General features: G+C 42.8%; 1 protein-coding gene across 1 annotated transcript; it reads right to left on the bottom strand.

Moving 5' to 3' along the window:
• Window positions 1–6,547: 6,547 nt before the first annotated feature.
• sox7 (SRY-box transcription factor 7) lies at window positions 6,548–10,291 on the bottom strand. The gene is made up of 2 exons (XM_084082800.1): window positions 9,878–10,291; window positions 6,548–8,469 (listed from the first exon to the last, which is right to left on the bottom strand). Exons 1-2 carry the CDS (start codon window positions 10,107–10,109, stop codon window positions 7,475–7,477), a joined length of 1,227 nt encoding a protein of 408 aa, XP_083938926.1. The 5' UTR covers window positions 10,110–10,291; the 3' UTR covers window positions 6,548–7,474.
• Between the last annotated feature and the right edge of the window lie 4,391 nt (window positions 10,292–14,682).

The raw sequence follows: 14,682 nt of genomic DNA, 5'->3' as shown, positions 1-14,682 counted from the left end.
CGAGGATGGCCAAATGAAACACACGATAACCATAATAAATTGTAAAATCCACAAAAGCAAGACTAAAATGTAAAACACATACCAGTAAATCACAAGACTATTAAGAGTAACTAAACAAAACAAACAACTGATTAAAACGCTGTAAGGTATTACAAATAAATTAAATTAAATACATTCAGTGGACTCGAGAAAACATCAAAGGTGGGGCAGCCTCAAACTAAGCTAAAACCACGAGAAAAGGGTGGGTCTTTAGATTTGATTTAAAATCGTCAACGGGGCAGAACTTAACAGTGGTACAGAATGTTATGTTTCTCAAAACAGATTCTCAATCATAGAGCCATGGAGAAGCATGCATAAAGAGAATTAAAGAGTCCCTAAAACTGGGGGATGCCACATGGCAGAGTATGACAAGGTCCCTGATGTCAAAGTTTCAATCTTTAAATAAAGTTCTAATAAAGAACACATTTGTTCTAACGAAACCCTTACAGTAGACTAATAGTAGCCTTACATCACATCGTCTAGTTAGTAGTTGCAGGGTTGTAATGTGACGGTCAAGTAAGTGGAAATAACATCTTATTAGGCTTTGTTAGGTCTTATTAGGCTTTGTTAGCCTCTAGGAATTATGTTCCATAATTAGCGTATAACTGTGTTTGTTTGTTTCTGTCTAATAGCAGAGAACACCATTTCTAATAACGCCTTTTGTTACGTTTCATTTCTAATTAGAACATAATTAAGGGATAATAGTGGAACAACGTTTGTTTCTTTCTAATAAAAAAACATTATTGCTAATAAGAAACACATTATTTGTAATAACGGCTTATTATGTCAAATTAGTGTACCGTAAATTGTGCTGCGACCGACCTAACTAGGTAGTCAGGTGTGATCGGTTATCTCAATCACTCACTGCACCCGAACCAGACAGGGGTTCAATCACCTTTGAGTTGCTCAGTAATCTTCCACTTTACATTAGGGTAAATACAGTATTGAGAGATTTTTATGTCAAGTATTTGTGCTGTTGTGTTTTTTCAAAATTACACTCACAGGGGGGCGGCAGTGGCTCAGGGGTAGAGTGGCCGGGTAGAGTGAACTGGAAACCGCAAGGTTCCCAGTTCGGTCTCGGGCTGGGGGGCTCCCCCAGAGTTAGTGTCGAAGTGTCCTTGAGCAAGACGCTGAACCCCTAATTGCTCCCGATGAGCAGGTTGGTGCCTTGCATGGTTTCCTCTGCCATCGGTGTACGAACGTGTGTGAATGTAAAGCGCTTTGCATAAAAGCGCTATACAAATGCACCATTTACACTCACTTATTCATTAGCTTCTGCTGCCACTTATCTTGAAAACCAAATACTGTCTGCTTCAACCCAAAATTTTACTCTGCCACTTCTAAAAGCTATAATTATGCTTTTGGCCAACTTGGCCATCCAATATTTGGCATTTGAAACTTACTCTGGCCCACAATTATAGCCCTTGTGTTTAAAAGTGCACTGTATCTCTGCTGTGAACACCCATATCCTATACAGATCTTCATAGTGAATACTGCATGCACCGCATGACCATTTGAAATCAATATTCCCCTATTGAAAACATACGCCAATGTACCAAAAAAAAAAACAGGGAGCACTTGTTCAACTTATTCCCCCCAATACGAGGTCACACTGGGAACAGATAAGGATGTTCTATCTCTTAAATGGAACAACCACATTGCAATTAGGAAGCACAATAGGAACATCCTCCTCCACATTGAAGTGGAGAGTTACACCACCCCAGGGAGAATGTGCAGCAGCAGTCCAAAACAAACCAGAGCTCTGCAGCATGCACCAGTGCAACGCATGCGATCAAACAGAGACCAATGCAGGTCAGGATGTAAAAAATAGGACATGTGCGGCATCAATTGTTTCAAAAGTATTAACCACTTAAACCCTATATGCATAGTTGACCGGGGTCCTTTTTTTCTTCCTATACACCATATCTCTTCGTGGGAATAACCAATCTACAAGCTCATAACGCACTGCTTTGAGAGCTTGTAGATCTGCTATTTTCATCAAATGCCGCCCCAGAACAGGGATGCTACTGTTAATGTGGTTAAATTGCTACATAAGAGTATATCATATACTATTTTCTTTAACATTCATAATATTTCCTTTTCTTCTATTGCATTGAGCATCTTCATGCGAAACACAACCCACATCTAATCGGTATCTTATTAGTGTATAATTAAGTTAATTTAAGTCTCGCAGACACAGTTCTTGCAAGGAATAAAGGAGTGAATCATACAATAGATTAATAAAGTACTTTTGGGAAGTAATCGAGCACCCCGGTTATTGTTCTTTTTTCTGCACATAGCTACAGCAGTAGAGCACAAGCATTTCTATTCAGCCAGTGCTGATTTTATAATCAAGCTGCTCTTATGGGCAAATGGAAATCTAGCCCTCTTTCCTTCCCTGGGTTGGCATGCAGTACGAGCTGGACTCCCTCTGTGTTGCTGCTGGTTGCCTGTATCTGCTTAGAACAGGTGCCGGATCCTGTTCAGCTGCAGCATTCACCAACCAGGTACAGGTCGGGGGCCCTTGGCTGCTCACACGGTCCCCCAAGTTTTCCAGGGGTCCCCATCTGTGTCCCCGCGCATCCTCTGCCACATGGCACCTGTCCCTCGCCGAGTCTGGTCCATTCTTCGGCCGGCAACATACGCGCCTGCCTGCCACCACGCACCGTGCCTGTTGTTGAGCCACAATGAGATGGAGAATAGCTGCACCCATAATCCCTTGCTGTGAGATATGTTTTTCCTTTCTTTTCGTCCTTTGGCCAGATTTGCAGCCAAGTACAAATTGTAAACAGGTTATTATGCTGCTGTAATGCACTCCAAACTGGAAATGCACTCCTGCAGCATTTATTGTTTATTGATGTAACTGTGCCACAAAGACTTAGTTTTCTTGGTCTAAAGTTCACAGAATGTAATGCTTTTGCATGAATGGAATGCATTAGCTTTTTTGCGATTGCAGGTCATAAGAGTGGAAATGTAACAACAAAATGTATACACTTATTTGCTCTACTCAACCATACTTAACCATTGCTCATGGTTTGTAAAAGTGCAGCATAATCTATTATATTAAAACAAGCAATATGTGCGTAGCTGTTTTCATTCAGCGATAATCTGTAATTATCAGTAAATATTATTTAAAATACCTTCTGATGTTTAGTATGCCACTTAAAAGATAAACCCACACACATGCTGGACTTAATTTTGCCATAGTCACGTAGTCCAAATCACCCACTTCCTCCTGACCTATAGTCAATAAGCAATAGACGTCATCTACCTCAGAAATCACCAACCCCAAAAGTGTGACATGAATGGACGCTCACGCAATGTATTGTCCAACCGCCCCAAAACCGGGCCGAGCAGACAGCCGGCCTCCTCCGAGTCTCCGGAGGACATGGTATTTAAGTGATCAGTGCTCACCTCGTCCCTACAGGCAGCTAATACTTTACACAGCTGTGGAAGTGCCGGCCCTCATCCACATGCGCTGATACTCGTGCAGCTTAGCGGTTGGCGTTGAGTCGGACGGCAGAGTTGTTTGTTTGCCCAGGGATGTGACATGACGGCAGAGGCGGAAAAGGGAAACATAACAGACTACCTGACAGCCTCATTCCACAAGCCTGACCTGAGACTGGAACTACGCCAGACAGCAATCAGAGAGAAATAACAAGAGGGGGCTCCCATTTGTTTGTTCAGCCTATAGCCTTATAATCACCAATAAAGTCAATCTCACAAAATCTGTTGGGAGGAATAGCATAAATCGTGTAGGAAATCTCCCCCAAAGGAAGAGAGGGCTTGAACACCATGCCGTTTTCTCATGCGCATGCCATGTGTCAAATGAGAGTGCGACGCATGAAAGAAAAACTTCATGCCACTATTTGTTGACACGTTATTCTCCATTCCTCAGCTTCCTCTAATATTGATTTATTGCATTTCATGCTGGAACGGGAGACAATTATGCCATCAGCTTTTGGCAGAGGGCTCTGAGTAAAGGTTATGGTGAGGACGAGTCAACTTTCAGGGAGGAAGGGATTGAGGCTGACAAGTTGAGTGTTTTGCCCTCACTTCCCGACAACTTAAAAGACTGGATCAACAGATTGCAGCGGTGCTTGTGCAGGAGTCCCCTGGTCAGCCCACAGAATGTATTTTGTTCCATGATCTAAGGGCATGCATTAGGTAATACTCCCAGAAACAGTGAATGGACTTTGGGGAGGAATCACTGGTCATGTCAGTGCTTTTTTTCCGATCTTCACACTGAGTGATGTATTAGCCCATTAGCTCACATTGCATGGCTGTTCTGGTGGATAAATAAATGAGGTGACCTGTATGCATCATAAAAAAACACTATGAGTAGCGAATGCTGAGTATAAGTTGTGAAACTAAATTTGAACATATTTACAGAATTCACAGGAATGTATGAATGGTCTTGCTATGCTTGGAACTGGTATACTATAAGAATCACTCTCATTTGTTTGTACACACAATACCTTTAAAAAAAAAGCACATACAAATGAAAACAAATCCAAACATGCCTCAATAACACATTCTTCATTCATACAGATCCAGTGGCTTGTATCCTTGTGTGCACTTCTCTGAGTCTTAAGTAGAGTGTTGATGATTGAGTCTTTGTCCTTGTCTGTACTACAATGCCCTACCCTGAGGTGGCGGTTGTTGATTGTCGAGACATTGCAGGGAGTCTTTACCAAGGGAGTCTGCCGCACAACCCTGACCTGACCCTGATGACTCTGGGGTTGATGCTGAACCAAAGACCCCCCTCCTCACCCATCATGCCTGGGGCTTACCCCCCTATATCCAAAACATGATGGTGCTCAAACAGACCCTCCACAGAGTTCTCACCCCCTACAGGCACAAAGGGTAATGATCTAACCCCGAAGAAATGAACACAATGTCGCCCGGCCGCAGAATATGTGGCACATGATAAATGTTGTCATTTTGGTCAATTTACTCACATTCACAACACTTAAGTGTTGTTGCAAAGGTGGCATCGGAAGCATACTCGTGGCTGGAAATGAGGACGGCATAGACACACACTGTTTTCTAAATTCAATTCTGATGGAGTAGTAAAAGTGTGTTCAAGTCCACTGTGTGAGTGAGTGAGTGAGTGAGTGAGTGAGTGAGTGAGTGAGTGAGTGAGTGAGTGAGTGAGTGAGTGAGTGAGTGAGTGAGTGAGTGAGTGAGTGAGTGAGTGAGCGAGCGAGCGAGCGAGCGAGCGAGCGAGCGCGCGTGTGCACGTGCGCGCGTGTGTGTGTGTGTGTGTGTGTGTGTGTTTGCGAGAGAAAGAGGTAAAGACAGACAGAGATTATGGGGTGAATGTGTGCTTGTATGTGGTCAAGGTGCATCAGGCCAGGTCGACAAAGCCTCTCCCGAAAACATGGCGGCAGGGTGAGTAAGATGCTAATCAGCAAGGCAGCGTTTCCTCCCCCCCATGCAGCTGAACAGCAGGTTCCCTTCCCCGACTCTGGCACTTTAATGCGGGGCCCAGCCAGGCCCAAACATCCTGACACAGAGAGGCTTTCCCCTTATCAGCCAGGAAACACCGCTCCTCCACCACATCCTCTTTACAAGAAGCGCGACTCAACGGTTCCCAAAAAACGCAGGAAGACCAGCCAGACTCCAGGATTTGTCAAAAGCCCCCTGAATTCCTTTTATCGAAAGAGAGAAGAATTTGCGAGGAGAGAGAGAGAGAGAGAGAGAGAGAGAGAGAGAGAGAGAGAGAGAGAGAGAGAGAGAAACTGAGTGGGGGAGGACGGCTACAAAAATTAGGAACGTGTAAAACAGTCAACAAGGCCCCGGGATTTATTTATTTATTTCAAGCAGATTATGAAAGGTCTGCATCAGCAAGATAGAACATGGGGGTGGGGTGCAAAGGGGATGGGATGGGGGAGGAGGGTCCCGAACGCCTAAGAATGGCACCAAGAATAAGACTCTGGGAAAACAAAGGATGGTTGAGATGCAGGCGGGTGGCGAGGGCTGTTTCTGTTTTACACTAATCCTCTGAACCAGGGTGAAATGAAAGCGAGAGGAGACGGATGGAGAAGGATGATGGAGGCTAGAGAAGACAGCCAGGGAGTGGGTGTGAGTGAGGGCCAATAGCTGGAACAAGGGCTGCAGAGGAGCCGAAAATAGTCAGTACAATTGCGAGTTGCTGACACACTTAAATGAAAGAACACCGAGAGACCGTTTTTTCACAAGTAGCACACACCAATAAAATTATTAAATGAAAATATCCCCGCCACCCCCCCCCCTAAATACTGCAAACTATTAACCAGGAGCCTTCCTTTCCTTTATTAATGAATCACAGGGCGAATATATTAATTAGTGTCAAGGTAGGGTAATACTACACAAGAACAAATGTGTGTTTTATGTACGAGCTACTGCACAGATCTTGAGAAGTTTGTAAAATTCATCACGTGCACAAAGAAACCAGTCTATGCTATTGTTATGTCTGCTGGTCTTCCGGTGTCTGTGTTGGAGTGTTATCAAAGTAGCAATTACATCAATATAAAAGTGGAACTTTATTTTTAAATTAATTGGCTTTCACAAACCTAAATCGGCATACATAGTTATCATTATTTTCCATTGTAAAGATTATGATCATATATTATTAAGTACTTGAAAAGAAATATAAATGCCTTTTTTTATTATACACCATTTTTGTTGGGGAGAATTGCATAAGAAATGTCCAACTAATCCTCATTCAATTACAAACTACTGAGGTAAGACTCCCAGCTAATGAGAGCATGAACAAATAATACAAACATTCAAATGGAAGGAATTGATAATAGCATTACAGTTAGCATTTATGCGAAACATCAACGTTCTTAAATTAGCTTCTAAAGAGCATCTGTACATGCCACAATGGCAACAATGAATAAAGACATTTACAGTTCGACAAAGAGTCAGATTGCGATTGTTCTTCAGGTTCGGAAATTTCATGACAATTGCAGGTGACAAACTAGAGTGTTCTGTGTGTGCATCCCTGAGGTGTCCATTAAAGTTCCATCATCCTTCTCTCTCTCTCTCTCTCTCTCTCTCTCTCTCTCTCGCTCTCTCTCTCTCTCTCTCTCTCTCTCTCTCTCTCTCTCTCTCTCTCTCTCTCTCAAAATTCCTCTTTGTTCTTCCCATGGCTCCAGACAATCATATTGCTCCTATTGCTTCGTGTCTTGATGGTAGGATGATGTAGTTGCTCCAATTTATACACGTGACGTCAATCTGGGGTCAGTCATTCAAATTCCCCCACCAGCAGCTTAGGACAGGAAACTGTTCAGCAGTCAAAGGGGAACAACTTCATCCCAACACATCATCTTGACCCATCTCAAACTCTGATCAGTCAATCACAGGTGGCATGGGTGTCGTTGGGGGTGCGGGGGGTGGGGGGGGGGGTTGGGGGGTTTGGCGGCTCGGGTTGTGTTGGGTCGACGGCTTATGAGATGCCATAGTTGTTATAGTAGGCAGCCGTGGCATCGGCGAGCACCGAGATGAGGCTGGTTTCCGTGGCGCTGCTGGGACAGGACGCGGCGGAGGCAGAGGCGGCTGAGGTCACCTGGATATGACCCGTCACCGTCATGCCCCCACCCTGCTCGGGGTGGTGGAACCCGGCCGCCGTGGAGTTCAGGTACTGGTCGAACTCGTTGCGGTCCACCTCGCCCAGGAGCTCGACCTGGCTCAGCTGGTCCAGAGTTTCCAGGTGAGCCTGCTGTGTCTCTGGCGGCGGGGACAGCTGCCCCAGGTGGCCGTGGTGCAGCCCGTGGTGAAGCTGGGTAAAAGGAGAGGCGCTGTAGTACGACAGCTGAGGGCCCGGCATCAGTCCGCTACCGCCGCCACCGGCCTGTGCCATGTGGGAGATGTGACTGAGGTGCGTGCCCCCACAGTGCAGCTGGGTTTGGCTGTAGTCAATGTGATAGGGGGGCGGGCTGCCCATGTGCGTCTGACTCTGACACCGCTCATCTGGACAGGAAGCTGAGGATGAGCATGACGCAGAGGAGCTGCTAGAGTAGTAAGAGGAAGGTATATGCTCATGGTCCATGGCGTGGTCTAAGGGGGACATCTCAGGGGGAGTTGGTAGGCCGTACGGGTAGGTGTCAAAGCTGCTGTTGGAGCCGGCAGGGTCTCGGAAGGTCCGGACGCTGGGCAGAGAGGGGCTGGGGGTGGAATAGCCGTGGATGCCGGTGGGGCTGCCCTCGTCCTTGTCAAGCGGGTGACAGAGAACTCGGTGGTCAGGAAGGGAGTTCTGGTCGGGAGCTAGTCCACTCAGGAGGAAGCCGGGGTCCACGCGTTTGCAGATGCGTTTCAGCTGCTTCTTCCGACGAGGCCTGTACTTGTAGTTGGGATAGTCCTGCATGTGCTGCACACGGAGCCGCTCCGCTTCCTCCACGTAGGGCCTCTTCTGAGGGGGCGTTAGGGCCTTCCATGACTTGCCTGTGTGAAGAAGGATCCATAAAATATTGTTTTTTTTGAGAATATTCATGAGTCTCTAACAAGCTACCGAGGATTTGTTCAAGTTATAATGTGTATTTTAACTTTTTGTAGTATTTCTTTCCAAACCAAAATAACCAAACTATAATAATAGGCTTTAATAATGATAATGATAATGATAATGATAATGATAATAATAAATGTAATCAAGTTCATCAACTTATTTGTTCTCTAAACAGTAAGTTATCAATAATTAGCTAAGCCTACCTCATACTTTCTCACTACCTCTTACTTTTAGTGAAAACCTAATATGAAATTAGTAGAATGGGCTTAAAAACACCTTGTTAGACAACATAACTGTCTAAAAGTGTCCAATTACGTTGAGGAAAAAAAGCTAGAAATGTCCATGAAAGTAGGCTACTTCATTCTATAAGATTTTTAGATTAACATTTTGAAAAGGAAAGCAGGCCATTTATCATAAAAACGTAGGTATACAAAGCCAATTGGTAATCAAAATACTTAGGTTATCAAAATGTAGGCCCAGTAATTAGGATTTTGTGTTTTTTAGAATAACAAAATTGGCGTTAATAAATGATCTGATGAATTACAAAAGTCAGTAAGTCACTAATATTAAAGCTTTCTTTGCTACCTCGATATTCACCTTTTTCAGCTTCAGCTCATTTAGATTTTATAAGCCTATAGTGTTCTTTGTAAAGTGGAACAAAAGGACAACTGGAATCTACTTGTTTGTAGTTGAACATACGCCAGTTTGGAATAAAATGATGTCCCAGTTTTGGAGTTTAACATTTAAGCATTAGGTTAATCAAAGTCATTTTATTTCTATAGGTACAGTGCTGTTATAAACGTTCGGTTTAAACGAATTTTTACATATCATGAACTTTGGACTATTTAAAAATGTCGTGATCATTTGTCACATTAGCCTGAAGACTCTTCACTTAGCCTAATTTCTGTGAGGCTCTGTGTTTATATTATGTAATCGAAAGTGTATGTTTTGTTTGATTGTTAAAAAGCTACATTATTATTTCAAGGTTGGTTATTTTAGTGTTGTTGTACGCCTTCAATTTCGCAACACTATAACTTGAATTCAACTTTGAAAACTTTTGGACAGAAGCCGAGGCCTGTAGGGAACTTTATTTGAGTAAAATAATATCCTAATATTAACACAAATAACAATAATAATAATAATCATACAACTTAAAATAATAATAATAATAATAATAATAATAATAATAATAATAATGACTTATAACAATAGCTAATACTAATAATAATAAGTGTAATAATAATAATAATAATAATAATAATAATAATAATAATATTAACAATAATAATAAATATCTCGGCTAACACATAGTCATTTCAGACCAACTTTAAATAACTTTCATCTCACCCAACATCTTGCTGAGCTCCGCATTGTGCAGGTCTGGGTTCTGGACCGCCAGGCGCTTGCGCTCATCTTTCGCCCAGACCATGAAGGCGTTCATGGGCCGTCTGATGCGCGGCTCCGACGCCTTGTCCACGGGAGTCCTGTGGGCGCCGTGTCCGTCGGGCGCGTCGCCGTCTCCCGCGGAACACTCGAAGGACTCCGGCCATGACGAGTAGGCGCTGATCAGGGCAGCCATCTGTCTGCGCTGTGTCCCAAAACTTACAGATGCCGCTTCTCACTCAGTCTCTCCTCACTCAGTCAAAAAAAAGTTTTGCTTTCTATAAACACGCAAAAAAACACACAACAGTTCAACAAGAGACCGAAAATCACAGCAAACTAAAGGAAGATTCCAGTGGTTGTTGGAGCTGTAAGCCTGTGCTGTTGGTTTAAAGAGAGTTGTGGTTCAGAGAAAGGGGGAGCGCTTTATATTTGAGGAGCAGGTTCCAGGAGAAACCCCGCAGGACTCTCAGCTCCTCCTTGATTGCAACTTGAGCCCCGTGAAAGAAAAGGGCAACATTTCAACACCATTAACTACTAAAAACCCTCGCACAACAAAACAACACATTCAACCATTTAATATAATCTACAACTTTTTTTTTCTTTCACCAAATTAAATGAAACAATTGACTTGCACGTATTGTTTGATCATCGATAGGCCTATTCCTCCATACATGGAGGAAACGTCAATGGACCTCAATGGAAATAAGCCCTGGGCTTTTTTGGGTTATCCTTATAGCATCCTTTTGTATAAATCTGTACCACTGTACCTTTATTTGCAAACTGTTAATAAAGTATTCAATCAATCAATCAATCAATCAATCAATCAATTAATCAATGAATCAATCAATCAAAAATGTAACTAATTATTAAGGACATTTGCACTATATAGGCCTATTTGTTTGATTATAAGAAAGCACAATGACACCATTAAAATGTTAAGGGAAGGAGGGGAATAGCTATTTTTGCACTTGTATGACGTATAAATGCCTCTGAAACTCCAGTTCTAGTCAGGAAAGACCGTCTCAAACTCCTCCAACCAGTTTTGCAGTGCATGTATAACTGCATCATGGCAAACTGCCTGGGTGAGTGTGGTGATGTCTAAACCTCAGGGACTGCTTCTCTCTGCCATCATGCCCTTCCAATATTTCCCTTATACCACTTGAACCCCAGCATCCATATTATTGTAAGGAGAACAGTCATTAGTCAAAAAATAGCAGATCTACAAGCTCCCATGAATGCACTGGGGCTTGTAGATCTATTATTATTGGCACTATATTATTGGCAGATCTACTATTGTTGGCAAAGACATTTTGTTCACACGAAAAATACAGAGCGAACTCAGGTCCACACCGTCCACCAGACCCAAAAGAGACATTTTATGTCTCCCCGGGACCCAAAGCTTGGGTCCCAAACTAGTGAAAATAGCAGATCTACAAGCTTACAATGTTGCCATGCCAAGCGTTGTGAGCTTGTAGATCAGCTACTTTCACAACTTCTTAAATGTTATTTTTAATCCATGGAATGTCTTTGTTCTTGTTTTATTTCTGAAAGATTTCCATTTTTTTAAACATTTTTTAAAATCAATTGAAGAAAATTGAAAAATTATAGGACCCATAAAAATGGGACCGCGGACCAAGCTTGGGCCCCGACCCAGTGTTTGTGAAACAGTTCTCTAGGGTTTAAGTGGTTTTAGGAGCGTTTAGAAACACTGAAAGGAAATGACACTAGTCGTTGTCATTTCAGATGTGGTGAGAGTCTCAGAGTGAGAGAAAAGCAGCACCACATGCCACACAAATCAGTTTCCCTCTGTGGTCAGAAGCGACTGCATATCAAACTCAGGAGTTCCTGTTGACAGGATACTATACACGCGGGCACCCGCTCGCGCGCGCGCACCCCCACACATACCCCCCCCCCCCCCCCCACCCCCCACACACACACACACACACACACACACACACACACACACACACACACACACACACACACACACACACACACACACACACACACACACACACACACACACACACACACACACACACACACACTTTCCCTCTCTCTCCCATGCAGTTAATTATGGTATCGTTGCAACAACTAGGCTACTCATCCTTTTTGTGGTATAGCTATAAAGTAGCCAATGCGGTAGCATGGTTATACTAACTAGATCAAGGGTCGTCAACAGGGGGTCCAGGACCCCTAGGGGGTCCTCAGAGTAACTACAGGGGGGCCACCGAATCTTTGTGTGATAGGGACTTATTTTTTTCATTTTTACATTAACCACTTGAACCCAATCCATATTCTGGGGGGAAAATGACCCGAAAATAGCTGATCTACAAGCTCACCAGGCTTTGCAGACGCGTTGTGAGCTTGTAGATCGGCTATTTTTGGCAAAGAGGTTTGGTGTTCAGGGAAAAAAGAGCAGACCAAGTACAGAGCCAAAGGTCAAGTATCAGTGACGGCTCCAGGGGGGTGGGCTAGGCTTAGCCCCCCCCCAAGCACCCCCTCCCCACGAACCCAATTGTTATGAAAACTATTTATGGAATAAATATATAAAATATGTATAAATATGTGAAAGACAATTGACTGACTTCTATGTAAACCATACTATAAAATCATACTTTTTTATTTATTTAATAAGTGACCCCCAGTCACAATTCTCTGGAGCCGTCACTGTCAAGTATTGAGGGTTTACGTCGTTCAATGTCTGAAACCCATTTAACATGAATCCAATATGTAGTGGGGGTCTCTGCTTCATCTCTCTCTCAGCTAGGGGTCCTTGGCCTGAAAAACATTGAAGACCCCTGAACCAAATAACGTCTCTCTTCCTGCTCACCTCTAGCTATACAGTATATCCACCAACAATATCTCCCACTCTTTTTTGCAAGCGTAGCATTTGTCCGGGCATATATCTACTTGCCATCTACATGGGATATATAACATAGGATATACTATAGGCTTTCCTCTGATGTGGCTCCACCGGGGAACATGGATCTGAAGTTGTATTACACATCTATTACACACGGGTAACCAGTCCCTCCCCACCCATCAGAATGAAGTGTCAGGTCCAGCTCTCTCAGAGTTCTGTGTGGGACTCTTTACCCCCACAGGAACAGGATACCCCGGCACCTGATGCCCCAGATTGCGTAGAGAGCAGACACATGGGTGATATATAGACCCGCACTTCCTCTCGATGCTCTGACACGAAGTGTGTGTGTGTGTGTGTGTGTGCAGTAGGCCTACACTGTAAAATCCCCACGTGTTAATTTAATTGAATTTAAGTCTGAGAGTCTCAAAGTTACACTCCAGCAAGGGTCCATGTGTACACTCTAGGGGAAGTGATTTTCTTTGGTTAAAATAAGTGTTCAATAGCTCTATATTCATTGCTAGCGTGTTAGTTCAGTAACACTAGTCTCCCAGTCTCTCCAGCTCTTTATTGAACAGAAAATTTATTTTCAGGACTCGGGATACCAATTTTATCCAATCAGGATGGAGAACTCAGTTAGGATACAGATTAAACGAGTGAATTTGGAAGTGATGACACAAAGAAATGACCAGACAAAATTGGAACTGGAACACTATCAAAATGAACTGATAAATCTCTCCTGACTGACTAAGATTTTGTCACCTATAACTGAAAATGTATTTTCTGTTTATTAAAGAACTGGAGAAACATGCAGGGAGACCCCTGTTACTGAACAAACACTCTATAGCAACGATAATCAGAATATAGTGCTTTATCCTTTTAACAAAAACTTTTTTGTTTTAACCAAAAAATACCACCCTACCTTTATCACTGAGGATTTTACTGTGTATATATCATGTATAGGTCCGTTTGTGTACTTCCAACTAGGTAAGCGTGAGTTTGCGAATTGAGGCACCCACACGTCAGTCTATGAATGAGCTTGTGTGCATTATTGTATGTGACACCATACTTACTCACTATATAGGTATGAGGTAGGCACAGGTAGCCAGGCTATGCTCTCCAGGAATGGGGTTTTCCTTATTTAACCAGAGTGGGTGGAAATATATCAGCCTGTTGTTGTTCACCCGTATAGCCTACTTCTTTAGATGTTACAAAGATTATAAGACTCTTAGAAAGACTCACATTTTACATGGGAAGGAGTTGTGTTATTTGTTATATAGGATATACCTCAAAATCAATGTATCAAAAGCCAATACAGCATGTTAAAGATTTTATTCTACAAATCTTAAGTTGGCTATTAACTGGCTTATCAATTAGACTTGTAAAATGTAATTAACAAAAAATAAATGAGTCATTGCTTTCATTTATAAATGCGTAGGCAACTATTAGTTGCATAGGATATTAGTAGGCTATTATTTTTTATACTGAGATTAAGATGAGTTTGAGATTGATGAGCGTGTGACCCTGTAGGCGTTTAGGTCAGAGTGTGGATTTATTTATTATTTGTAACAGTGCAGAAAATAGCCGATCTACAAGCTCACAACTCAGTTGAGGATGAGTTGTGAGCTTGTTGATCTATTTTTGGTGCGACATCAACGTACGATCGAGCATACATTAAGCATTATCCTCATTTGGGGGCATGGCATATAAAAGAAAAGGCCAAATAATTCCTTTTTGTCAAGTTCCTACAATTGTTTTAGTATCATGCCCAAGACATAAGAACAACGAAAGAATCATCTGACTTAATAACCAAAAGTAGCCTAAACACTTTTCACTTCAAACTATTCAACTCAGTACATTTCATTTGACATATGCCCTGGCTCAATTCACCAGCTTTAACCTTATA

Source organism: Gymnoscopelus microlampas (genome assembly GCF_963454915.1).
Source record: "Gymnoscopelus microlampas genome assembly, chromosome: 16".
In the NCBI taxonomy this organism is placed as follows: domain Eukaryota; kingdom Metazoa; phylum Chordata; class Actinopteri; order Myctophiformes; family Myctophidae; genus Gymnoscopelus; species Gymnoscopelus microlampas.
Note: the sequence above shows the minus strand (reverse complement) of the source record. Positions and strands in the feature narration are given on the sequence as shown.

Coding starts and splice junctions, on each gene's coding strand:
- sox7 (XM_084082800.1), bottom strand. CDS start 10,109: ATGGCTGCCCTGATCAGCGCCTACTCGTCATGGCCGGAGTCCTTCGAG. Junction 8,470..9,877: donor GGAGCTCAGCAAGATGTTGG/GTGAGATGAAAG, acceptor TTCTTCACACAG/GCAAGTCATGGAAGGCCCTA.